Source organism: Myxocyprinus asiaticus, chromosome 14 (genome assembly GCF_019703515.2).
Source record: "Myxocyprinus asiaticus isolate MX2 ecotype Aquarium Trade chromosome 14, UBuf_Myxa_2, whole genome shotgun sequence".
In the NCBI taxonomy this organism is placed as follows: Eukaryota; Metazoa; Chordata; class Actinopteri; order Cypriniformes; family Catostomidae; genus Myxocyprinus; species Myxocyprinus asiaticus.
In genome coordinates, this window is record NC_059357.1 from 42,482,613 (window position 1) to 42,510,224 (window position 27,612).

At 39.5% G+C, this 27,612-nt stretch overlaps 1 protein-coding gene across 5 annotated transcripts; it reads left to right on the plus strand.

Annotated features, from left to right (window-relative positions):
* Positions 1–1,852: 1,852 nt before the first annotated feature.
* Positions 1,853–27,612, plus strand: si:ch211-120g10.1 (butyrophilin subfamily 3 member A3). Of its 5 annotated transcripts, XM_051715654.1 has the most exons (11): positions 1,853–1,988; positions 5,950–6,005; positions 20,988–21,070; positions 21,867–21,965; positions 23,202–23,303; positions 23,816–23,950; positions 24,088–24,225; positions 24,333–24,384; positions 25,380–25,406; positions 25,529–25,555; positions 26,368–27,612. In XM_051715654.1, exons 3-11 carry the CDS (start codon positions 21,011–21,013, stop codon positions 26,925–26,927), a joined length of 1,200 nt encoding a protein of 399 aa, XP_051571614.1. In that variant the 5' UTR covers positions 1,853–1,988; positions 5,950–6,005; positions 20,988–21,010; the 3' UTR covers positions 26,928–27,612. The 5 variants fall into 5 exon arrangements, with proteins under 5 accessions (XP_051571614.1, XP_051571613.1, XP_051571617.1 ...); XM_051715653.1 differs by lacking the exon at positions 5,950–6,005 and having other exon boundaries at positions 1,864–1,988; XM_051715655.1 differs by lacking the exon at positions 1,853–1,988 and having other exon boundaries at positions 5,996–6,143.

The following is a 27,612-nucleotide window of genomic DNA, read 5'->3' on the forward strand; positions in this document are numbered from 1 at the left end:
ATCATTTGTATTAAATAAAATAAAAACACATTGTAGGATTATTAACTTTTTTTTTGTTTTTTTTGTTTTGTTTTTTTTGTGCAATGTTACATTATTTTTATGTCAGTTAAGAACATTTTTCCTCCCCAAATTCTCATGTAATGATGTCCGATTCGCGAACGAGTTGTTCGTTTAAAACGATTCTTTTTAATGATTCGAACAAACCGATTCGCAAAGCTTCGGAGATCACCCACTGCGGGACGACTTTGTATTGGAAAAAACTGAGATGGGAACACTGCTGTTAACAAATTGGGATTAATGAATATCATTATCTATTACTACTTTATTTTTAATATCGGCAACACCGTTCTTGTTGTTTATTGATTTTTTTTTTGTTTGTTTTTTTTAACAATGTTGCGATCAATAATGCTTAACAACACTTGGCCGATTCATAGAGGCTAACCTAGTTAAAATATTATGACGAACAGCAAAGTGGAACGTAAAAAGCTGTGCCGGCACCTCTGAAAACACTTCTGAGAGATGACACTGTTGTGAATCGTTTTTGAACCGGTTCAATGAAACGAACTGTCCGAACGAACCGATTCGCTAAAAAAGAATAGGACTTTCCGATGCTATTCTTAATACAGTATTGCGAAAAAAAAACAAAACAAAAAAAACAATGATATATTATTTTAGGCTTCATTTCTTTCTATGCAAAATATATATATAAAAAAAAAATTTTTTTTTTTATTTTTTATTTTGGGATAAAGTATGATTTGGACATGTTTTTGTAAGATTCACCCATCCAAAACAGCAAGTTTAATGCTGTCCTCTAAAACTCCCCCGATGTCTGTTGCAGGATCCTGGAGAACGGTTGTGAAATTGTGGCTTCTAGTGGCCATTTTAGGAGGTTGCAACAGATGATCTCTTAATCCAGTTTAGTTACTACAACAAAATGAGTCCCAAAAGCCTGAAAGTGTTTTGAAGCGGAACTCTTCAGCTCCTGTAGTGCCCTCATTGTCTTCAATGATGTCTTAATGAGAGAGACACAACAGAGGTCTGTCTTCTGTCCATTAGGCAGCACAGCTAGAAACTGCCTTTCACCAGAGACACAAAACGGAGTGAATGACATGTGTCAATCACCTGAAGACATGCTCAATGAGTCACTTGATTCATTTGCTCATCTTCCTCTCCATTAGACCTCAGGTCAATGAATCGGACCTTAAAAAGCCCTTTCAATGAGTGTTCATTAGTGCCGTTAATGACAGAGAATGAGCTCTTGAACAGAAAATCCTTCTTTTGTTTGCATTAGATTTCCTGTAAGAACACATGGCAAACAATGACAGATAGAAGTGAAGAGTAAAGACGCTGAACATTAAAGACTTTAACATTAAAATGATTTTTAGGTAGAAATCAGTGGAGTTTACACATACATTTTGTGAAAATAATAAAAAAAAATATTATTATAAATAATATTAGTAATAATAATACTGATAATAATAATTATTATACTTTTATATATATACTTCATACTTAAATTACCATCACAAACACACACACACACCATTTTTTTTTAAATGAACAATTAACTCTGGACTACACATTGATTTATTCATGTATTTGATGCATAAATAACATTCACAATGGCAAAACACAGGACATTTCTTTAAGAAAATGTTCCCGATTTGACAGCATCGCTCACTCGACGCGGCTGTTTCTCCGCAGCATTGTCTACAGGCTCTCCAGGCGCGCTCACGATAACGTGCACGTGCGCCTAAGCGCGTTCTCGCGCCAACGTTTGATGAACAGCGCCCTCTAGTCACAGATTTCTTTAGGTAACCAATTTCGGCACAACACCGGAAAAACCCGAATGCCGTTCGGCTCCTCGAAGTTAGTTTATGTAAACAAGGTCAAGTATTCACCGCAGTATTCACTCGTCACTGACTCGCTTGGCATCTTTTCTCTTGAGAACGATTTATTCAGCGATACAGGCAGCACACCTCTTACAGGTAAGACAGTTGTTGCAAAGACACATTTGCATGTTGTTTTTGATACATTAAAACAGGCTTTTTTTCTTCTCATATATGTCATGTAAAGACAGCATGACATCGTTTACATAAACTGCCACTGTAAATATCATTATGCGAAATACATTGTGTTGGATTGACTTGAAAATGTTATTCAAGGGCATTGTCTCATCAGTATACATGGAAGATCATATGTCTCTTCCAGTATTTATTCTGCAGGTCTATAATGTTTTTTTTTTTTTTTTTTTGTTTGTTTGTTTTTTGTTTTTTTTTGGTCCAGCATCACAATGCAGTCAAACCATTGCTCGTGTTTATATTATATGAAATGCATGATGATATTAAGGAGCCTTTTGAACTCCAGCATAAATGCAGATCTTTAACAGATCATGCACACACATTATTACCTGTATATAGTAGCCATTTGATTATATTAGAAAATCATGTGGAAGATTATTTTTAGGTCTCTTTCTGTCCTCATAATTGATTCCATATAAATAATTATATTTGATATGTAGCCATATTGCACAATATATTTATTTTAATACTTTCATAATAATCTAGTGCAGAGATATCAAAGTTCTGAATATACTGTATGCCATATTAGTTGCTCATATTTATTTAATAAATAAATAGTAACTCATTTATATAATAAATAACACAGTTTTCCAATAAAACATATATGAGCATCCAAACAGAGAATCAATTCAGTGACTGATTTAGCCTAGTTGCCAGAAGAGTATGTGCACTTTAATATACAAAGAATACAACATAATTTTATAATAATAATGATATAAAATTATATAACACCATTGTTCACTTGTTGGGTTTTAAACTGGAAGAGTTTAAACGTTAGATGTGCTATTTGGTTAATTCTCTACCTGGCTTAATCACATGCTGCCTTTATGTGCCGATGAATGTGTGTGTGTGTGTGTGTGTGTGTGTGTGTGTGTGTGTCTACAGCTCAGTCACATTACCCCATATTTACCTTAAAATTATGTACATGTAGCTTTTATATGGATATTTTTTTGTTGTTGTCCAAAACATTCATAACACATCATACAAAACACATCATGCTGTAGAGACCATGTGGTCTTGTGTTGAGTTGTTGAAGATTGTTTTATTTAGGTCAAGGGCAAGGTGTGACTGTTTTGATAATAAGAATCAGTCATGTATTTCAGCTTTGTGTTCAATCATTTATCTGATGTGAAAGTCAACAATCAGTATGCTCGGTTAATTGGCACATTTTATTTATTTATTTATTTTTGCTTGACAAAGTCAACTCCTCCTGACTGTCTGTCTGTCTGTCTACTAACCCCCTAGCAACAAGTTTTATTTGTATAGCACTTTTCACAACACACATCGTTTCAAAGCAGCTTTACAGAAATTATGCATTAACAGAAAATTAAACTGTAATATCTATAAAGTCTTAGAGTGATCATTGTGTAGTTTGATTAAATATGATTGTAAATTGTGTATAAAAATTAAATAATTAAATAATAATTGTATTTAGAACCCCTGTGAGCAAGCTGAAGGCAACTGTGAACACAAAACTCCATAAGATGTTGGTTAATGGAGAAAAATAACCTTGAGAGAAACCAGGCTCACTGTGGGGGCCAGTTCCCTTCTGGCTAACCAGCATGAATATAATGCCAATATTAGTTATTTATGTGCAGTGCAAGTCATGGTTTTAAATGAGTAAACTAAGTAAGTGTTGATGGTTTAAACAAAGATTTGTATGAACTGTAAGTTTAATGATTAATGTCTTTGAAGTTCATCCTGGATTAACTGCTAACTAATAGATGCATTGTCCTTTGTCAGTTGACTGATGAAGGCTTTTGTTGGCAGTTAAATGATAGTCTATGTATTCCATTTCAAGAGTGCAGTCCATCATTAGACCGAGGTGATGCAGGCAGAGATCAGTGAGGTGAAACGCAGTTCAACCGGCAGGTCATTTCGGTGAGGTCTATCCTAAATCCAAGGTTCTGGCAATGGCATATGAATTATCCCATGTCTTATGGTTGAAGTTGGCATCAGTTCATCCTCTGAAGTCCATTGTAATAGACTGAAGTGATGCCTGGCTGGCACTGGCTGCATTTAGTCATCATCACTCAGTGACGCGTAGCAGTGGAGTCCGACACCAAGCAGGAGTGGAGCTGGATCTGGCCGGCTCTGGTAACCTCGGGATATGCATCCCGAGGTTGAGACAGGGAAACAAATAGAATAAGATTAGCATAGATGCCATTAAATTTATTGCAGATTTATAGATCATGATTAATGTTTCTAGTTCTGGCAGACCTAACTAAAGCAGCCTAATTGTGAGTTGAAGGACAAATTAGGTGTATGCCTGGCTAAACAGATGAATCTTTAGTCTAGACTTAAGTGTGTCTGCATTCCGAGCATTGTTACAGAGACTATTCCATAGTTTAGGAGCCAAATATGAAAATGATCTACCTCCTTTTGTGGATTTTGTTATTCTAGGAACTATTAACAGGCCAGAATTTTGTGATCGTAATGAACGTGATGGAATATAGCATGGTAGAAGGTCGCTTAAGTACTGCGGAGGTAGACCATTCAAAGCTTTGTATGTAGTTAACAGAATTTTAAAATGAATACAAAATTTAACAGATAGCCAATGTAATGCCAATAAAATGGGGCTAATATGATCATATTTCTTGGTTCTAGTCAGCACTTTGGCTGCTGCATTTTAAACCATTTGAAGTTTATTTAATGAACTTGCAGGAGATCCTCCCAGTAATGCATTACAATAATCTAGTCTTGAGGTCATGAACACATGAATTAGTTTTTCAACAGAGAGCGTGTGTCGTAACTTAGCAATATTTCTGAGGTGGAAGAATGCTGTTCTACAAACACTGGAAATTTGATTTTCAAAGGATGGATAAGCAAATTATATTTTAGCTGCTTATTTTTAGAGGTTATTGGTCCAATAATTAGTACCTCTGTTTTGTCGGAATTGAGTAGAAGTACATTTCTGGCCATCCAATCTTTGATTTCATTGATACGCAATGCTAATTTGGAGAATTGTGAAATTTCGTTGGGTTTCAAAGAAATATTAAGTTGGGTATCGTCAGCATAACAGTGTAAACTTATTCCACGATTCCTGATAATATCTCCCAGGGGAAGCATATATAAGGAGAAAAGCAGAGGCCCTAAAACTGATCACTGTGGCACTCCATACTTATCTTTTTTTATTTGACAGTTCCTCGTTTACACAGACAAAGTGGTAGCGGTCTGATAAATAGGACCTAAACCTTGCTAATGCAAATCCACTAATGCCAACATAATCTCTAGCCTATTCAAGAGAATGTTGTGATCTGTTGTGTCGAATGCAGCACTAAGATCTAAAAGCACTAGAAGAGAAATGCAGCCACGATCAGATGATAAAAGCAAGTCATTTGATAAGTGTAGTCTCTGTACTGTGATGGGGCCTAAATCCTGACTGAAATTGTTCATATATACCGTTTCTCTGTAGAAATGAACATAGTTGGGAGGGCACTACCTTTTCTAGTATTTTCAACATAAATAGGAGATTTGAAATTGGTCTATAATTAGCCAGTTCTCCAGGATCAAGCTGTGGCTTCTTAATAAGTGGTTTGATAACTGCCATTTTAAAGTTTCTTGGGACATGTCCTTAGGATAGCGGGAAGTTCATAATATTAAAAAGAGGTGCTGAGATTGCAGGGAATACCTCTTTTAAGAGCTTAGTTGGTATTGGATCTAACATACAGTACATGTTGTGGCTTTTGATGTTTCGATAAGTTTTGTTAGCCCATCATGACCTATGACAGCGAAGGACTGAAGTTGCTTGTTAGGAAAATTATGAGACACTGTTTTCTGAGTGTGGTGGTGGGGGTGTGGGCGAGCGCCGGTTTGTGAATGGAGAGTGAGTTCGGGAGATAAGAGCAGTAAGGATTTACATCTGGAGTGAGAGCTGGAGAGGGATAAGAGCAAGCCAGACCACCAGAGAGGGACAGAGAAAAAGTATGTGGCTGTTTATGTTTTGTGTGCTTGCGATAGACACTCAAAAGTGTGTTCAATAAAAAAAGGACTCAGATTGGATTGTTTAACCGGCTCCTGCTTCCTCCTTGCTTTGAGTGACCTAGATCTTGCCACACTGAGGTACTGTGACAGACGATTGCATAATTCCAATTTTATTTCTGATGTTTTCAATTTTATCAGTAAAGAAATTCATGAATTCTGTACTATTGTGCTGCGACAGAATATCTGGTTCAGTCGAGGCTTTTTTCCTAACCAATTTAGCCACAGTACTGAATCAACAAGGAAATCAGAATACGACACGGGTGATCAATATATTGTAGCAAGGGCATTTATATCAGACGGTGTCACATTAAGCATTATTAGTTCAAAATACTTATATCCTGTCCTCTGAGTAACACCAAAAACTTCACTGTAAATTGTAGCAACACCTCCTCCTCGACCCTTCAGACGAGGCTCACGTTTATAACAATAACCTGGGGGAGTAGACTCATTTAAGCTAATATATTCATCCAGTTTAAGACAGGTTTCAGTCAAACAGAGCGCATCCAAACTATGATCTGTGATAATTTCATTTACAATTAGTGCTTTGGTTGAAAGAGATCTAATGTTTAGTAGCCCTACCTTTATATGATTTTTATCTTAAATGTTTTTGTTATTTTCAAGTTTTACCTTAATCAGTTTTTTTTTAATGATTTAATGAGGGGTTTGTGTTTGGTAATTCAGGGAACAGTCTTTATGTGATATCTAGGTGATACAGTCTCTATCTGTTGTAGTGTATGGGACCTGTGTGATGTCTCAAGGCAGCTAGCAGATGTTCGGATTAGCTAGTTTGTCGGTTTCCTGACCTGGGCCCCAGTTAGTCAAATACTATCACTATTAAGACTATGAGCCAAATGATTAGAGAGGAGAGCAGCACCTTCCCTGGAGGGATGGAGTCTGTCTCTCTTTAGCAGGTCAGGTCTACCCCACAAACTCTTCTAATTTTCTATAAATCCTATGCTATTCTCCGGATACCACTCAGACATCCATCCATTCAGTGACACTAATCTACTTTAAACCTCATCACTACGACAAGCAGGGAGGGGGCCAGAGCATATTACAGTGTCTGACATAGTATTTGCAAGTTCACACACCTCTTTAACATTATCTTTAGTGATCTCTGACTGGCGAAGCCGGACATTGTTAGTGCCAACATGAATAACAATTTTAGAATATCTACGTTTAACATTAGCCAGCACTTGTAAATTTGATCTGATGTCAGACACCCGAGCCCCTGTAATGCATTTAACAATAGTGGCTGGCGTGTCTATTTCCACGTTCCTTACAATAGAATCTCCTATAACAAGGGCACTTTCAACATGATTCTCAGTGGGTGCATCAATGAGTGGGGAGAACTGATTCAAAACCATAACAGGAACGGGAGAGTGGTGTGGCTGAGCGAGTATGCCACCAAGAAGTCACCCAAATGCCCTGCTGCGGGGGCTCTACAGCCGGAACCAAAGTGTGTTTGTTGCTCGCTGTTCTACCTGCATCCGAAACAGTATCTACTGGCTTCTCTTTCTCACTGACCTCCACTAGCGTTCGGATGCGTGCCTCTAACTTCAAAATCCTCAGGCTGTGGAGACATTGAAAGTGTCTTACTTGCTCAAGCTGACACCCCTGACAGGGCCGCATACCAGGGACTCGGTTTGGACGGTGTGGCGGGAGAAATCCAGCATCAACTATCTAGCATGTCGGTGATGCTGGCGAAGGTCGTAGCAGACTTGGAGGATCTTGTTGTAATACGTCGATCGATCACTTCCATGGAGACGAAATTCACTTAGTTGGTTACAAGAATGGGGGATGTCAAGAAACGGATCGATTATCTGGAGTCATCGGAGAGGGAATTAGCTGCTAATACACTAGTGACCAAGATGGACTTGCAGTGCATTTGGAAAAAACTGGAAGACCTTGAGAATCGTAGCCGGCGAAACAACGTCCAAATCGTTGGAATTCCTGAGAACGAAGAAGGTTGAGATATGGTGAAATTCCTAGACGAGCTCTTCCCGAGTCTGCTCGACATAACGGGCCATAAGATGGAAGTCGAGTGATCTCACAGGGTCCCGGCTCGGAGATCCGCTGAGGGAGACAGGCCTCAATCAATTCTGGCCAAATTTCTGAGATCGTCCGATAAAGATCTCGTGTTGCACGAGGCGAGGATTAAAGGAAGGCTTTCTTGGAAGAACCACAGCATTTTCTTGTTCCCAGACTTTGCAAATTCTACAAGAGAGAAACATGATCGATTCAAGGAATGCAAGAAAGTTTTGCATCAATGGAAGGTCGCTTTTGCATTGATGTTCCCGGCCCAATTGAGAATAGATACTAAGGATGGCCGCAAAATATTTACATGCCCACAACAAGCGAGGTCTTTCATAAAATCAGTGGACTGAGGAAGTCATGGTGTGTTTCTCACATTGCAGCCAAGTGAGCTTGACTCACTGAACATTCACTTGACCGTCCGAGGAAGCTAGGTGCCTTTTTTGTTTCTTTTTTGTGTTGGTTCTGCATAGCGACTGGAGTCTGTTTTGTGGAATAACACTCCTTTAAGAAACTTATGCATCGACGGAGGGTCACTTTTGCACTAAAGTTCCCGGCCAGGTTGAGAATAGATGCTAAGGATGGCCGTAGAGTGTTTACTTTCCCCAACATGCGATATCCTTCATATAGTCTATGGAATGAGTGAGTCATTGTGTGGAGCTTGTATTGCAGTCTAGTGGACCTGACTTACTGAACATTCACTTAACCATCCGAGGAAACTGGGCACCTGTTTTGTTTCTTTTTGTGCTGTTTCTGCCCAGCGGCTGGAGTTTGTTTTGTAGAATAACACTCCTTCGGGGCAGTTGTGGATGAATCTGCACATTCCTTGTGTTTATGTCTCCTATTGGCTGGAGTTTGTTTTGTGGAGTATTTTTTGCAGGACATTGGAAGGATTATTTCATCTGCTGCACTCATGAACAGCCGGCTCACTGAGCATTTGTTTGACTGTCCAAGGAAACTGAACGTTTTTTAAAAATTTTTTTGTGCTGGTTCCGCTAGCGGCTGGAGCTTGTTTTGAGGAGGAACATACCTTCAGGACAGTTTTGTGAATTACTCTACATGTCTTTTGTGTTTATTCTGCCTGTTGGTTGGAGTTTGTTTTATAGATTATTTTCTGTTATGTAATTCTGTCTCACAAAATTGATATAGAAACACCGGACTTGAGCAATCCGATGGCAAAATTGTCGTGGGGGCTTTCATAGGCATACATGGACTGTTTGAGTTTAGAGGGATGGACGGCGGTTGGCGCTGTCGTGTGCGGGGTTAATGTGTTTTTCTTTTTTCTGTTTGTTTGGTTCGGGGGGAAGTTCGGGGTTTGACTGTTGCACTAATGTTGGAATGTGGTCTTTATAATTTATAATTGTATTTCTGGCACAATTTATTTTTTCTCATATGTCAAAATGTCAGATGTTAATATGAGTGGATTGTCTTTCTCCACGTGGAATGTGAATGGGTTGGGGCACCCCATAAAAAGAAGGAAAGTTATTTCTTTTCTTAAACGAAATAAATTTTATATAGTGTCTCTTCAAGAAACGCATCTTTCCCTGCAGGAAGCTGAAAAATTTGGGAAGATATGGGGTGGATATGTTTACTTCAGTTCTGGCTCAAGTAAGAGCAGGGGAGTCATTACATAGATAAGTAAACATCTACAATTCAAATGTCTCAAACAGATTAAAGATAAATTAGGAAGAGTCATTATTGTTTTAGCAGAAATTCTGGGGCAAAGGTTGATTTTGGCTAATATCTAACACTGATGATCAGGGCTTTTTTATAGATCTTGAAGGGTTGTTGTAAGTTACTGGCACCCCTCATGATATGATATTGGGAGGAGACTTTAATCTTTTAATGAACTCAGTCCTTGATCATAGTGAAGCAAAAGTGTGTAAGCCCCCTAGAGCAACAGTGATGCTTCACGGGATGTGTAAAAATCTTGGTCTTACAGATATTTGGAGACTTTTGAACCCATCTGGTAGGGACTGTACATTTTTTTAATCAGTCCATAAGATTTATTCTAGAATAGATTTTTTTTTTACATCAAAGTCCCTCATTTCATCTGTTGTTGATTGCTCAATTGGAAATATTTTAGTCTCAGATCATGCCCTGGGGAGTTTAGAGGTGTTGCCACATATGGAGAAAAATAAATCATATAGTTACCGCTTTAATGTATCCCATTTGCAAAATCCTGATTTCCAACAAATGTTAAAGTCTGAAAACAATGTTTATATGGAGGCCAACTGGTCTTCAGTATCCTATGTGGGCATGGCTTGGGAGGCACTTAAGGTGGTTCTTAGGGGTTGGATCATACAGTATGCCTCATTCATCAAAAAATCTAAAGCACAAAAGTTCCGAGGCAGAGCTGAAGCGCCAAATGTCGTCTGATGGCCTCAGAGAATTGACCCGATTGAAATACAGATATAATACAATTTTGTCGTGGAAGGTGGAGTTTTGGTTATTCAGGGCAAGACAGTCATACTTTGAGTTGGGTGACAAAGCAGGGAAGCTTTTGGCTAGATATATAAAGCAGAGAGAGTCTTTTTCTTCCATTCCTTCAGTGAAATCTGCTGGTGGTGGAATTTTTACCTCAGCCATTGATATTAATAATGCTTTTAAACAATTCTATCTTGATCTCTGTAGTTCCACGTCTTCATCTACTGATGAAGATATTAGAAATTTTGTGGAACCATTAGAACTCCCTAATCTGATGACTGAGCAAAAAAAGTATCTTGATTCTGAGATAACCTTGGAGGAGCTTGGCGAGGTAATTAAGGCCTTGGCTATAGGCAAGGCTCCGGGGCCAGATGGTTTTGCCGCTGAATTTTTTAGATATTATGCTACAGAACTGGCTCCACTTTTATTAGAAGTTTATACGGAATCATTAAAGAATGGAAAGCTTCCGCCAACCATGACACAAGCCCGGATCAGACTGATTCTTAAAAAGGACAAAGATCCAAGCGAGTGTAAGAGTTACTGTCCAATTTCCCAGATCCAGCTAGATGTAAAAATATTGTCAAAAAGTTTGGCTAACCGATTAAGTAAAGTTATGACATCTCTTATACATATAGATCAGGTGGGGTTCATTCGGGGCCGCAGCTCTTCTGATAACTTCAGGCATCTCATCAATATCATGTGGTCAGTGGCGAATGATCAGACTCCGGTCACTGCCATCTCACTTGATGCTGAAAAGGCGTTTGGTATGGTAGAATGGGATTATCTTTTAAGATTTTTTAAAGGGGTCACTTTTATTGGATTAAGTTACTTTATAGACAAACGGTAGCAGCGGTACAAACAAATGGATTAATTTCAGATTATTTTACTCTGGACAGGGGCACCGGCAGGGTTGCCCTCTTTCTCCATTATTATTCTGTTTTGCCCTGGAACCATTAGCAGCTGCGATAAGAAAGGAAGATGATTTTCCAGGGGTGGTGGCGGGAGGTATGGCACATAAGCTTTTGCTTTATGCAGATTATATTTTATTATTAGTCTCCAACCCCACTAGATCTATGCCTTGCCTCCAGAGAATTATTAATTCCTTTTCTAAATTCTCAGGATACAGAGTCAATGATCTAAAGCTGAAGCTTTGGCTCTGACAGCGTACTGCCCAGTAACGGCTTTTCAGCCATGCGCCTTCCAGTGGCCTAAACAGGGCATTAAGTATTTGGGTATTTTATTCCCAGCAAATTTGTGTGATTTAGTTAGAATGACCCCTTAATAAAAAGGTTTTCGAGCGATATGGGAAGGTGGGCTTCATTACATTTATCTATGATTGGGAAGGTTAATGTTATTAAAATTAATTGTATTCCAAAATTCAACTACCTGCGACAGTCTCTCCCTGTAGATGTCCCCCTCTCTTATTTCAAGCAATTTGATAATATAGCGAAGTCCTTCATTTGGAATGGTAAATGTCCCAGTAATTTCAACAAATTACATAGGCCGATTGACAAAGGTGGGCTAGGCCTACCCAAGATTTTGTTTTAATATTATGCATTCGGTCTCAGACATTTGACTCATTGGTCGCTTCCACCTGAGAGAGCCCCTCCCTGGTTTTGTACTGAACAGGAAGTCCTTTCCCCTATTTTGCCATTGCAAAGCCTTTCTATTAAACTAACCAGAGATGTTAAGTCACACCCCATTATCTTGCCTGCAGGCAAGGCCTTAATTACCTCATCAAGCTCCTCCAAGGTTATCTCAGAATCAAGATAATTTTTTTGCTCAGTTTAGGAAGTTCTAAAGGTTCCACAAAGTTTCTAATATTTTCATCAGTAGACGAAGACGTGGAACTATAGAGATCAAGATAGAATTCTTTAGATAGAACCAGCAGATTTCACTGAGGGAATGGTAGAAAAAGACTCTCTCTGTTTTATATATCTAGCCAGAGCTTTCCTGCCTTGTCCCCCGACTCAAAGTATAACAGTCTTGCCCTGAATAGCCAAAACTCCATCTTCCGCGACAAAATAGTATTACATCTGTATTTCAATCGGGTTAATTCTCTGAGGCCATCAGACGACATTTGGCACTTAAGTTTTGCCTCGGCACTTTTAACATTCCCTTCCACGAGTTCTCGTGCTTTGGATTTTTTGGTGAATGAGGCATACTGTATGATCCGGCCCCTAAGAACCAACTTAAGTGCCTCCCAAGCCACGCTTGATCTGAGACTAAAATGTTTCCAATTGAGCAATCAACAACAGATGAAATGAGGGACTTAGATATGAAAAAGAAAATCTATTCTAGAATAAATCTTATGGATTGATGAAAAAAAATGTATTGTCCCTACCAGTTGGGTTCATAAGTCTCCAAATATCTGTAAGACCAAGAGTTTTGCACATCCTGTAAAGCATCAGTGTTGCTGTAGGGGGCTTACACACTTTTGCTTCACTATGATCAAGGACTGAGTCCATTAAAAATATTAAAGTCTCCTCCCAGTATTATATCATGAGGGGTGCCAGTGGCTTGCAACATCCCTTCAAGATCCAGTAAAAAAGCCCTGATCATCGTTAGGTGCGTAAATATTAGCCAAAATAAGACTTTGCCCCTGAATTTCTGCTAAAACAATAATGACTCTTCCTAATTTATCTTTAATCTGTTTGAGACATTTGAATTGTAGATGCTTACTTGACTCCCCTGCTCTTACATGAGCCAGCACTAAAGAAAACATGTCCACCTCATATCTTCACTACACTTAAGAAGATAAATAACCTTCCTTCTTTTTATGGGATGCCCCAGCCCATTCACATTCCACGTGGAGAGAGACCACTGATATTAACATGAAATTTTGACATATGAGAAAAAATAGATTGTGTGTCAAAACAAAATTATAAAGACCACACTCCAACATTAGTGCAACAAACAAACCCTAAACTTCCCCCCGAACCAAACAAACAGAAAAAAGAAACATGTGCGCATTAACCCCGCGCACAACAGCGCCAAATGGTGTCCATCCCTCTAAACTCAAACAGTGCATGTACGCCTATGAGCGCCCCAGTGCCAACTTAGCCGTTGGATTGCTCAAGTCCGAAGTTTCTATACAAATTTTGTGAGACAGAATTACACAACAAAAAATAATCTATAAAACAAACTCCAGCCAATAGACGGAATAAACACAAAGAATGTGTAGATTCATCCACAAAACTGTCCCGAAGAAGTGTTACTCCACAATATCAACTCCAGCTGCTAGGCGGAACCAGCACAAAAAGAAACAAAAAAAGGCTCTCAGTTTCCTCGGACAGTCAAGTGAATGTTCAGTGAGTCGGTCCACTCAGCTGCAATGTGAGTACCACAAAATAACTTACTTCATTGACTTTATGAAGGACATCACTTGCTGGGGACATGTGAATGTTTTACAGCCATCCTTAGCATCTATTCTCAATTTGGCCGGGAACATCAGTGCAAAAGGGACCTTCGGTCGATGTAAGAGTTTCTTGCATTCCTTGAATCAATCACGTTTCTCTGTTGTTGAATTCGCAAAGACTGGGAACAAGAAAATGCTGTGGTTCTTCCAAAAAAGCCTTCCTATACTCCTCACCTCGCGTAACACAAGATCTTTATTGGATGATCTCAGAAATTTGGCCAGAATTGATCGGGGCCTGTCTCCCTCAGCGGATCGCCGAGCCAGAACCTTGTGAGCTCGCTCGATTTCCAGCTTGTGGCCTGTTATGTCGAGCAGACTCGGAAAGAGCCCATCCAGGAATTTCACCATATCCTGACCCTCTTCGGCCTCAGGAATTCCAACAATACGGACGTTATTCTGCCGGCTACGGTTCTCCAAGTCCTCCAACTTCTCCCAGACGCACTCCAAATCCACCTTGGTCGCTAGCAGCTTAGCAAATAATTTCCTCTCCGATGACTCCAGATAATCGTTCTGTTTCTCGACATGCCCCACTCTTGTAACCACCTCAGTGAATTTCTTCTCCATGGCAGTAATCGATCCACGTATTACAGCAAGATCCTCCAAGTCTGCAATGACCTTCGTCAGCATTGCCGACATGCTCAACATCAACATCCACGGGGGTGTCAGCTTGAGCACGTAAGTGTCTTTTAATGTCTCCAGAGCCTGAAGATTTTGAATTATTTGACATATTGTCCTCCTAGAACAGTTATGGAACAGAGTGTATCGAATCTCACTGGTTTATGACATTAATAGTGTTAAAAATAGCAAAGTGCGCAGAGCTCGCCGTTCACACGTCCGAACCTTGCATGGCGTCACATGACTCCCCTGTTAATTTTATGTTAATGTATTCTACGGAAGCTGTAGGGAGGTGGGTGCCACTTTTGTTTACCTTTCCACTGTTTTCTCCTGTTTTTGGACTAGTCAGGGAGTTAGTGTACATCTCTGTTGTTGATTTATTTTCTTTCTATAATTTAGTTAAGATCTTACTCCTGGACTAGGTAGAAGACGTTTTGTTTGTTGTTTTGGCCTTTCCCCCTCCTGAAGTTTATTGCTTCCATTTTGAGTTGTTGTTTTTCATTATTTTGTACAGCTTTGTAAATAACCCTACTAAACTTTTAACTTTGTCATTTCTGGTTCTGGGTCAGGGGACAGGCTATCGCTCACAAACCAATTACCTCTGTTACTCCTCCCAGAGCCTCTCCCTTAGACCTTTTGTTAAAGGCGAGGGTGTAACAGTAGTAATTTGGGGACTCGTCTAAAAAGTGATAATTGGGGAGCTCATCTAACAGAAATGGTTGAGCTCGTTCTCACATGCTAATTGGAAATGTGTCTAAAACACTTCATGTATATTTCGTCATTAGCAAGTATTCAAAGATAAGCTTTGGTTGTTTTCCTTTTTTTTTTTTTTTTTTGGTGAGGGTGAAGAGAGGGGTGTACAGTGACTAAAATGGAATTTGATTTAGCAGGATCCACCCTCACTCCGTCAATGGAGGTATTTAATCACTGCCGTAAGAAAGCTCTATTGTTGATTGCAGAGTTTTATAATATTTCAGTTACAAGAGACGCTGCAAAACAGGTAATTAAGGAGCAGCTGTACAGCGAACTGGTAAGTACAGGTATTTTACCTGCTGATTCGCATGGTGAAGTTGTAGAAGAGGAGGTAGCAATGGACGAATCTACTTCAGTCTTTTGCCTCATTACTGAACCTCATATGGACCCATTGTTAGCGATAAAACTGAAAGAGCTTGATTTGACAATAAAAAGACAGGAGCATGAGATTCAAGTTGTTCATCTCCGCACAGTTGAAGTTGAAGCTCAGCTTCAGATATTAAGTTGCGAATTTAGAGCTACAGTCAGTGTCTTTGCGCAGAAAACCTGTTCTTCTGTAGAGTTTGCACGGGAGAAGAAAGTTATCTTCGAAAAGTGGTGCCTAGCTAGGAAGGTTGTAAGTTTTTAGTAATTGCAAGAGATTGTCTTGCTGGAGGAGTTTAAAAATTTAGTTCATCTGAATGAACAAAAAGTAAACTCACTCTCAGAAGCCGCAGTTGTAGCCAATGAGTTTGTGCTTACTCACAAGATGGTATTTCTCTCCACACGTCAGATTAAACGCCAGGGTTTTAATGAGCAGACAGATAGAGAAATGCTTCATGTTTTTCTTCGGAAAAGCCAGAAGAAGATCGTAAGTCTATGACAAAATGTTCTGATCACAAGTGTGTCAGTTTTTGCTGTCTGGATTCGGGTCACCTGATATCCAACTGTAAAGCATGGAAACAGAAGACCACTGCAGAAAAATCCAAGAGTGTATTTTTGCTCAGTCGATGTCTGTCTCTGAGTGCTCATTCCCTCAGTTTAAGAGTTCTGGTTATGAACCATTTCTCCTAACTGGCCCTGTGTCTCTTATGGCTGACTCACCTGGCCAACCCTTATCAATTCTGAGAGGTACTGGTGCTGCACAGTCATTCATTTTAGCTGATGCCTTACCGTTTTCTCCAGAAACCTACTCCGGTGTGGATGTGCTGGTCCGTGGTATCGAGTTAGGCTGTGTTAATGTACCATTGCATACTGTCTACCTTAAATCTGATCTAGTTACAGGTCCAACTCACCTTGGAGTGTGAATAAAACTTCCTGTGGAGGGTGTGAGTTTAATTCTTGAGAATGAATTAGCTGGTGGTAAAGTTTTTCTCCATCCTATTGTTGTGGATAAGCCTGACACTTTGGAACACTCCGATGTCGGTCTATTTCCCAGCTGCTTTTTCTGCCTGCGCAGTCACTTGAGCACAGGCCCGGAAATGGGATGACATTGTGAATCTTTCTGATTCGTTTCTGAACCCTGTGACAGACTCTGTGGAATGAAAACTTTCTGTTAAACCTGAATTACTCCCTTCTGAAACCACTGAGTTGTGCTTAGCAGAGAAACCTTTGAAAATTGGCAAAGAACATTTAACTGCTGTTCAAAAGTCTGATGTGTCCTTAGCAACCTGTATCGACACTGCTGTTAACCTAGAGAAAGCTCCTAAAGCTCAGGTAGCCTTTTTCTGGGACGATGATGTTCTCATGCATCGCTGGAAACCGCATGTGAATGGGGATGCATTAGCAATCGATCAGCTTGTTTTGCCTTCTGCTTATCATCCTTAGGTTCTGAAGCTGGCCCATAAACATCCTCTCGCTGGTCACCTAGGGGACACCAAAATGTACAAACGCATCTTAAAGTACTCTTCTGGCCTGGGTTAAAGACTAGTGTAGTGAACTACTGCCATGCTTGTCATGCTTGCCAAATTACAGGTAAGCTAAATCAAACTGTTCCCACTGCTCCTCTTCATCCAATACCTGTAATGAGAGAGCCGTTTGAACAGTTGATTATGGACTTTGTTGGACCCTTACCCAAGTCAAAATCTGGACATCAGTATATTTTGAAGTTAATGTGTACAGCAGCTACTGGATTTCCGGGGGCTATTCCATTGCGCTCCCTAAAAACAAATTTCATAGTGAAGGAGGTAATTAAATTCTGTTCTATGTTTGGGTAACCTTAAGTAATTCAGATGGATCAGGGCTCCAACTTCACTTCAGATGTCTAGTGCATACCACCCAGAATGTCATGGTGCATTTGAATGCTTTCACCAAACCCTCAAGTCAATGCTCCGTACTTACTGTGTCAGTACTGGCAAAGACTGGGTTGAAGGTTTACCACTGCTACTCTTACCATTGCTATTCGAGAAACTGTCCAGGAATTGTTAGGATTCAGCCCTAACAACTTGTGTTTGGTCACACAGTTCGTGGCCCATTGAAACATTGTTAAGTAAACAATTAGTTTCTAAAACCCCTTCAGCAGTGAATGTCTTGGACTATGTGAACACTTTTCATGAATGGTTGCACAATGCTTGTAATGTGGCTAAAGCTCACCTTACTTGTGCCCAGTCCAAGATAAAGTCTTGGTTCAACAGAAAAAGTGTGAAATGCTGTTTTCAGCCTGGTGACCTTGTACTAGTTTTACTCTCTATTCCTGGCTCAGTTTTGCATGCTAAGTTTGCTGGCCCCTACACCGTTGAGGAAGTTTGAGTGAGACAGATTACGTAATTGCTACCCCAGACCGTAGGAGAAAGAGTAGGGTATGCAACATTAATATGTTGAAGTCTTATGTAGTGAAAAATGTATCCTATCCCTGGTAATATACTTTCTAAACCTACTGCTGTGCTGCCTGCTGTTGTTTACTCTCCTCTAGAGGATGATCTAGTTGTAAGCGAAGACCAATTGTCCTGTGTACGTCCCAAATGTCCCCACTGTGTTGAGTATCCTAGATGCTTATCTTGCTCACTTGCCTAAGTACCAGGGCGTGTCTGTTACTGAATTGATAAGTAAGTATCCCACGTTGTTCTCTGATGTCCCTAGTCAAACTACAGTAATCACCCATGATATAGGTGTAGGCGATTGCCTCCCAATTAAACAGCATCCCTACCGTGTAAACCCTCAGAAACGTAAAGTGATGAGAAATGAGGTTGAGTATCTTTTGAAACATGGTCTAGCTACACCTAGCCATAGTCCCGGAGCTCACCTTGTTTATTAGTGCCTAAACCTGACTCATCCTTCTGTTTTGGACTGATTACCGTAAAGCGAATAGCGTCACTAGATCAGACGCCTTTCCTTTGGAGTTGGTTCTGATCGCTTCGTCACTAAACTAGACCTGCTCAAGGGATATTGGCAAGTGCCTTTAACCACTCGTGCATCTGAGATTTCTGCCTTTGTCACCCTTAACAACTTCCTCCAGTATTCTGTGATGGCCTTTGGTATGCGGAATGCACCTGCCACCTTTAAAAGGTTAATGCAGCAAGTGTTGTCTGGGATTTCAGACTGTGAAGCCTACTTAGACGATGTTGTGATTTACTGACATACTTGGGAAGAGCATCTAAGTAGTCTAGAACAAGTTTTTAGCAAACAAGCTAATGCTTCGTTGACATTAAACTTGTTGAAATGTGAATTTGCAAAGGCTGTAGTTACTTACCTTGGCAAAAAAGGTGGGCCAAGGCCAAGTGAAACCTGAGGAAGAAAAAGTTGCCGAAATTCTTAACTTTCCTACTTCTAATAACAACAGAGAGCTATGCCGCTTTCTCGGTATGGCAAGGTATTATAGGAGTTTTTGTACGCATTTTGCTGCCATAGTTGCTCCTTTAACAGATCTTCTCAGCACTACTAAGAAGTTCCTGTGGACTCCTGAGTGTGTCTGTGCATTTAACGCTGCTAAAGACCTGTTGTGCAATACTCCTATCCTCTCCGCTCCTAACTTTGCCCTGCCATTCAAATTGCAGGTGGACGCAAGTTCCTCGGGTGCAGGGGCTGTACTGAGACAGGAGGATGTATATGTTGTAGAACACCCTGTATGTTATTTTTCTAAAAAGTTCTCAAGATGTCAACTTTCAAAGTAACATTCCAAGTTCAAATGTTTTTTCAGTATTCTGCACAAATCATACACTATATTGCCAAAAGTATTCGCTCATCTGCCTTTAGACGCGTATGAATTTAAGTGACATCCCATTCTTAATCCATAGGGTTTAATATGACGTCGGCCCACCCTTTGCAGCTATAACAGCTTCAACTCTTCTGGGAAGGCTTTCCACAAGGTTTAGGAGTGTGTTTATGGGAATTTTTGACCATTCTTCCAGAAGCGCATTTGTGAGGTCAGACACTGATGTTGGATGAGAAGGCCTGGCTCGCAGTCTTTGCTCTAATTCATCCCAAAGGTGCTCTATCAGGTTGAGGTCAGGACTCTGTGCAGGCCAGTCAAGTTCTTCCACACCAAACTCGCTCATCCATGTCTTTATGGACCTTGCTTTGTGCACTGGTGCGCAGTCATGTTGGAACAGGAAGGGGCCATCCCCAAACTGTTCCCACTAAGTTGGGAGCATGGAATTGTCCAAAATCTCTTGGTATGCTGAAGCATTCAGAGTTCCTTTCACTGGAACTAAGGGGCCAAGCCCAGCTCCTGAAAAACAACCCCACACCATAATCCCCCCTCCACCAAACTTCACAGTTGGCACAATGCAGTCAGACAAGTACCGTTCTCCTGGCAACCGCCAAACCCAGACTCGTCCATCAGATTGCCAGATGGAGAAGCGTGATTCATCACTCCAGAGAACACGTCTCCACTGCTCTAGAGTCCAGTGGCGGCGTGCTTTACACCACTGCATCCGACGCTTTGCATTGCACTTGGTGATGTATGGCTTGGATGCAGCTGCTCGGCCATGGAAACCCATTCCATGAGGCTCTCTACACACTGTTCTTGAGCTAATCTGAAGGCCACATGAACTTTGGAGGTCTGTAGCGATTGACTCTGCAGAAAGTTGGCGACCTCTGCGAGCTATGCGCCTCAGCATCTGCTGACCCCGCTCTGTCATTTTACGTGGCCTACCACTTTGTGGCTGAGTTGCTGTCATTCCCAATCGCTTCCACTTTGTTATAATACCACTGACAGTTGACTGTGGAATATTTAGTAGCGAGGAAATTTCACGACTGGACTTGTTGCACAGGTGGCATCCTATCACAGCACCACGCTGGAATTCACTGAGCTCCTGAGAGCGGCCCATTCTTTCACAAATGTTTGTAGAAGCAGTCTGCATGCCTAGGTGCTTCATTTTATACACCTGTGGCCATGGAAGTGATTGGAACATCTGAATTCAATTATTTGGATGGGTGAGCGAATACTTTTGGCAATATAGTGTATATAACCTTTAGTCTCTCTTTAAACTGACCAAGTTTTTAAATTTCATAAAGCCCAAAATAACCTTTGTGAACTTTCTGAAGCTGTTTTAAATTTTAGGCCAGGCTTTGTCAATTCAGCATTCAAAGTTTGTCTTCACATAATTGTTCTATTTTTCCTGGTATGTAATTGGCTTAAACATCACTGTTTTATGCTGTGACACACATTCTAATATTGTGAGTTTAAGAAAAATCATTAGAATCAATCTGACTCTGCAGTATTCATCGCTTAGCTGTTGTCATTTCCTCTCTTAAAGGATTTCCTTGAGCACCAGTCAGGATGATGCAGTGTCTGCAGATTCTGTATGAACCAACTAAGAACGTCACAGCCAAGTTTAAGGTACTGTTAAAGAATATCTCGACAATCTGTTACACTTATAAAAAAACATAGTACAAAATAGTGTTCAGATTGCTATGACGTCATTACAGGTATAATGAAGTTTTGTCCTTCATTTCTGTCCTTTGGTTTAAAAGTGAGGCTCTTTTTGTTGATCATTGTGACAGATTTCCATAGCTGTGAGTCAGAGATAGTTTGTTCCTACTGATTAAGAGAAAACAAAGACACAGAAAGTAGAACATGCATGAGGTGCATGTTAATGAAACATTGTTTTTGTTTGTTTGACCGTAGCCTTCATCCTTAGCTGCCTGAACTGACAACTTGCTTTAAAATAGTCTGCCATAGCCAGCCTGTTGAATATCAGCATAAGTTCTTGTCCACATTGCAGCTTATTCTGGACACAAATCACCCACTAGAGAGGAAGAGACCATTTGACTGACATGGAAAGCAACCAACCACAGTTCCTTTTGTTTTTATGTGCCATTTAGGAACAAGTTTATAGCACAGCCTCTCATGCCTTATTGCTTAAGAAAACAAAGAAGAATATACAGTTATGCTCAAGAATATCTAGTTTGCTTGCCAATCAGTGCTTCAAACAAAACTCTTTGAAAGATTTGATGCCACAAACCTGCCAACATTTTTCATCCTAAGGAACAGTTATCCTATCAAATTGCCTTGTAAACCTTGCAGTTATAGTTATCTTTTGCCAGTGTTGTGTGCAATGTGCATCAGAGATCGAATCAAGATTATTTTCAGTCCGTGTTTCACTAAAACATATTCACTGATTTTACGTTGACAGGAGTTTCGTAAGAAGTCGAAAAATGAGAAGAGAGAACCTCTGGACGAGAGCCAGCAGTTCATTGTGAACCTCGCTAAGGATCTGAGACGAGTCTGTCAGGTATAGCCACAGATAAATGTCTAGTACACCATTAAAGGGGTCATGTCATGAGGAATCAAATTTTCCTTGATATTTTGACATATATGAGGTCTTTCTACTATAAAAACATACTGTAAATTTCAGAACTCAAAACTTAATTCCCAGTGCAATAAGGGTGCTTTCACTCTTGGTTCTATTGCTTGGACCAAACCTGAGTTAGTATTCTCCCCCTCCCGCTGCCCGTGCTGGTCTGTGTTCACATCATATTATTTGGGTCTGAATTGATGTCCGATTATGTCATCAACGTGAGTAAAAGCGGCAGCTGTTTACCACTGTAACTACTGAAGGTAACAACAATTTGAGAAGATGTCACTGTGTTAAGTATTAAAGTTTGTCTTTTTGGATTTACTACGAAAACGTGCCATGCACAGAACAACACTTGTGTTTGTCTCAAAGCAGGTATGAGAAATGCATTATACCACAATAATTGTGATCGCGAGCCTGCAAAGACGTGAATTATATGTCATCACAAGTGGTTCACTTCCACGATTTGGTACGATTGCGTTGATATCAGCAGCGAATCATACTAGAGTTTACATGAACCGTATGCCAGACCACCTTTTCAAGCGGACCCGGGTGCAGTTCGCAAAACGAGTTCGGAAAACAGTGTTCACATTTTCCAGACAAACCAAATTTGACGTCATTCAACCCCGGTTGTGCAGCAAAAGTTCTAGTGTGAAAGCACCCTAAAAGCATTTATTGAAACCAAGCTGCAAAAACGCCTTGTTCTCTACTCCCGCGACTACCCTATGTCATTAGGGGTACATTCATTCATGACCGCCCCTACTGCGGAAAAACATCAAACATTCAAACATTTGATTATTAATATCATAGAAATACCAGAAATACCACATATTTTGTGTGTGTGATAACATGTTTATGGGTAATGCATACTGAAAAATGAAATTATTCAAAGCTGTACTATATTTACAGCAGTTATTGTAGGCCCATATGAATTAGTTTGAATTTCATTCCATTTTAAATTCTACTTTATTCAATTCAAATCTGAATTACAATTCTGTGTCTTGTTTGCTACATCAATGAAAATTCAGTAATTGAATTGGAATTTCAAAGGCACTCTCTGTTCAACTCTGAATGGCACACAACCCTGACACATAACTGATGTTGATTATACAGTCATTTAGCTGTATGCTTATGAAAGTTGCATGCATGCTTCTTCTCTCATGGGTGGTGTAGAGGTCAGAGGTGTTGGAGCACATCTCCAGCAGTGAGGATGTTTGGCCCACGCTCACCTGCCGGTCCTTCATATTGGAGTGGGCCTCCATGCTGGAGAGCAAGGTGAGATACTAACTGTTATACCCCGTCCTAACCAGAGATGAAGTGTGGCATTTCGATAGTCAAGCAATTGATCTGTTCTCATGCTTCTCAAAGTGACAAAATCACAGCCAGTGGTGATACACTTTTTTTAGCAGCCTTGGTTCCAGATGCTTTTTTTAGCAGCTTTCCCCTTTCATTTGCTGTAGAGGAGTTTTCAGTGAAGAGTTCTTGAACCAAATCACTAGTTGCAATGAATCACAGCATCACAGCAAAGCAAAAAAGTGTCTAAAAGTCAGTAAAAAGACAAAGATGCAACTATTACACATCAAAAGGGCATTTCACTCTTGACATTGTTAACCTAGGGTCATTTTTAAACCTTTATCTTGTAGCACTTTTTTTTTAATTATTATTATTATTATTATTTTACTTTTTCAATAGTTTTTCAATTGTTTACTCTTAAAATAAGTGAAAAATATGCCAGATTACTTGGTGTTCGAACAGAGCTACAGTTTCACCAAATATTGTTCTAACAGAAGAGGCCAATGCAGACAGATGGCTGGCCAGAGAGAAGTGAGTGGAAGGATCAGGCTCTGACCAATGAGCTAGATATGGAGAGTGCAAAGAGAGTCATTCTCACCTGGACCAAAGACCTGAGGGCCCAACCAGAGGTTCACACACCTCAATGTTATATCTAGCCTTCTGTTTTTTAATAGTTGCATATCAGTTGCATTGAGTCAAATATATTTTGTGTGCTACATTGCAGTGTATTGGTGTAGAAAATAATTTCTTCTCCCTCCATGTTTAGCAAAGTGTCTGGCCTGGAGAGCAGGTGGTGGTGGTTTTGGATGACTTTGAGAATCACTGGAGAAGAGGCCGAATGGCCACACTGCAGTCAGCTCTGGAGCTGGTGTTCTGGACCCTACTCAACAAAGAACTAGACAAGGTGTAAGAGAGTAAAATATCTAGTAACTTAAAAGATGAATTCAGAGGACATTTTGCTCTATAGTAACGCCAAAACTGATTTATATGTTTCGATTTATGTGTGTTTAGGAGAACATTCCCCAAAAGTGGTTAATGTGGAAACAGAGGATCCAAAACATAGGTTAGATCTTCTATTTGGTGTCCTAAATATCCTTAGAAAATTTGGAATTAAAATTACAATAAATTCACTATAATGAATGTAAGTGTATTTGGAAATAAAATTCACTATAAATTCACTATAATGAATCGAAGAGAATTTGGAAATTAAATTTATTGTAATGAATTGACTGTAGTGAATTTATAGTGAATTTAATTTCCATTAACTCCATTAATTAAAGAGAATTTGGAAATTAAATTCACAATAAATTCACTATAATGAATCTGAGAAAATTTGGAAATTAAATTAAATATAATGAATCTAAGAGAATTTGGAAATTAAATTCACTATAAATTCACTATATTGAATTTATAGCGAATTTTATTTTCAAATTTTCTTAGATTGTTTAAATTTAATTTGTAGTGAGTTTAATTTCCAAATTCTCTTAAATTCTTTATAGTGAATTTATAGTGAATTGCATTTCCAAATTTTCTTGGATATGAATTTCACTATAAATTCACTATAACAAATCTAATAGAATTTGGAATGAAATTCACCAAAATTAATCTGAGAATTCGGAAATTAAACTCAGTACAAATTCACTGTAAATTCACTGTAATGAATCCAATAGAATTTGGAAATTAAATTAATTAATTTTATGTAATGTATCTAAAATAATTTGGAAATTAAATTCACTATAAATGCACTATAATGAATCCAAGAGAATTTGGAAGCTAAATTAATAATAATTTCACTATAATGAATCTAAGACAATTTGGAAATGAAATTCACTATAAATTCACAATAATGAATCCAATAGAATTTGGAATTAAATTTACAATAAATTCACTATAATGTTTCTAAAAGAATTTGGAAATGAAACTCATTATAAATTCACTCCAATGAATCCAAGAGAATTTGGAAATTAAATTCACTACATATTCACTAGAATGAATCTAAGAGAATATGGATATAAAATGTATTGTAAGCGATTTATTTATATATACGTTTTCATGTAGGTGCCACCCCATATATTCCTCACACAGGTGAGTCACCTGCCTTTCCTCTGACCATCTGTATAGATATTCCAGACAGATTTAAAGTAATAAAGTAAATTGAAGTAAATCGTACTATGAACTTGAGTTAACTATGTTTTTCTTTTATTTAGTATGGGACTGGATCTGTGATGCCGGAGGTAAGATGTTGACTGTTCCAAAACCTAATGAGCTGCCTTGTTGTCTACTGCATACATAAGCAGCTGTCTGCTAATGTTGTCTACTAATGCTCCATTACATTATTCCTTGGCCAGTTTTGTCTCTTTCTTTTTTTTAAATAGTTTTCATCAGGTAAGTGTCTAGAAACATTGCATGTTCTTGAGCAGGAGTTTCCATGTAGTTCATGTGTGCTATAATAAGTGGTGATCCAGCGCTTGAGTTTGTTATTTTGAATGTTATGATGAGTGCTCATTGCGGCTGTTATACTGTAAGTGACACTGAATGATAGGTGACAGCGGAAATGTTATAAGCTAACTACGCAATATCTTAATAAACATTCTGTAAGTATACATAGCACACAAAAATATTTGGTAAATAGTTTTAATTAGATTGAACTTTGTTTTATAGATAATTTTCAGTATTGAATGAAATTTAAGCTTATTTGAGGAATTGTGACTGACGTTTCTCGATTTGTCCGCCACCTTGTATGGATTTTTCTCCGAGTTCATCAAGAAAACACATTCTGGGATTGCCTTCTCTACAAAGTAAACATGCAATGCTGTCATAGATTTTGGCTAAAAGAAGTTATCTTAGAAGTTTTGCAACAGATTTTGGATTAGGAGTATGGCTATGATGCCTTAAAATGCTGCCTATGTAGGCAGCTCACTAGGTTTTGGAACAAAGCCATTATTATGATGTACTTATAAGAACAGTTATTGTGAAATAATGTATAGTTTATCACATTAATCACAGATTTCTCATTAGTCACAACCTTCCATTCGTTCCATTATAGTGGAGGTGACCCTTGACCTGGACACTGCCAACCCTGACCTGCTGATCTCTGAGGACGAGAAGCGAATGCGGTGTGGTTTTGAGCGCAAAGACGTGCCCAACTACCACCAGCGTTTCGACGGCTGGTGGTGCGCAGTTGGAACTGAAGGCTTCAGCAATGGCCGGCACTACTGGGAAGTCGACGTTGGAGAAATGGACTGGCGAATCGGTATGGCCAAAGAGTCAGCCTTACGTAAGGGCTTCAAGTCCCTCAACACTGCCACTGGCTATCTAACCCTGCGTTTGGAGCGTGGTACGGAGCTGAAGGCCCTCACTGTGCCGTTCACTGCCCTTCCTGCCACCTCCATTCCCCGTAAAGTTGGCATTTACCTGGACATCGACAAGGGCCAGCTGTCCTTTTACAATGTGGAGAGCCGCTCCCACATCTACACCTACAACGAAACATTTGACGAGAAGCTCTTCCCAATCTTCGGAACAGTGGAGATCATGAAAGACCTGGTGATTAGGTTGCCCAGAAACAGGAGCCACTGCATGTGTCCCAGCATGTGCTTGTGGGGTTGAGACCCTTAACTGATCCGAGCCTAGTGCTTAATCTCTAGACCAGTGGTTCTCAGTTGGTGGGTCGAGATCCAAAAATGGGTTGCAGGGCTGTTTGGACTGGACAGCAAGGACAAAACAATGCATGAACAGGTTGTGTGACATGCCCTCATCCTTGAAAACCATAAACAAAACTACACAAGGCAAAAGAAAATAAGTTACTTTCCCAGTCAGCTTGTGTCATGTTATTGATTTTGAATATTGTTGGGCCTATGCAGTTCTTGGTAATATTCATAAAATTCACTGTTTTATTTTAATGACATTTGTATTTACTTTTGTATGATGAATAATTTTGGTACTGTGTTGGGTGGCTTCATGATGTCCAATTTCTGGGTTCTAAAGCAAAAGCAGTTGAGAACCACTGGCCTAGACCTCTCATTAGCATTAGATAGATCACCGGGCCATGTTAGTTGGTCATATTTAAGTGACTGACAGTGATCAATATAGCAGTATAGACCAATAATTCCATCAGAGTAGTACTAGTGTACAATCTGTTTCAACTACTGCTTCTGTGGTACTTCTGAACATACTGCTGTCTGCACCTTATTACAATGTGTTCACCTGCCCTGTCTGCACTTTCACATTCATTTGACAAACTCAAATCATGACATGAAAATGCACTTAATAATAATAAAATTAATTAATCTCA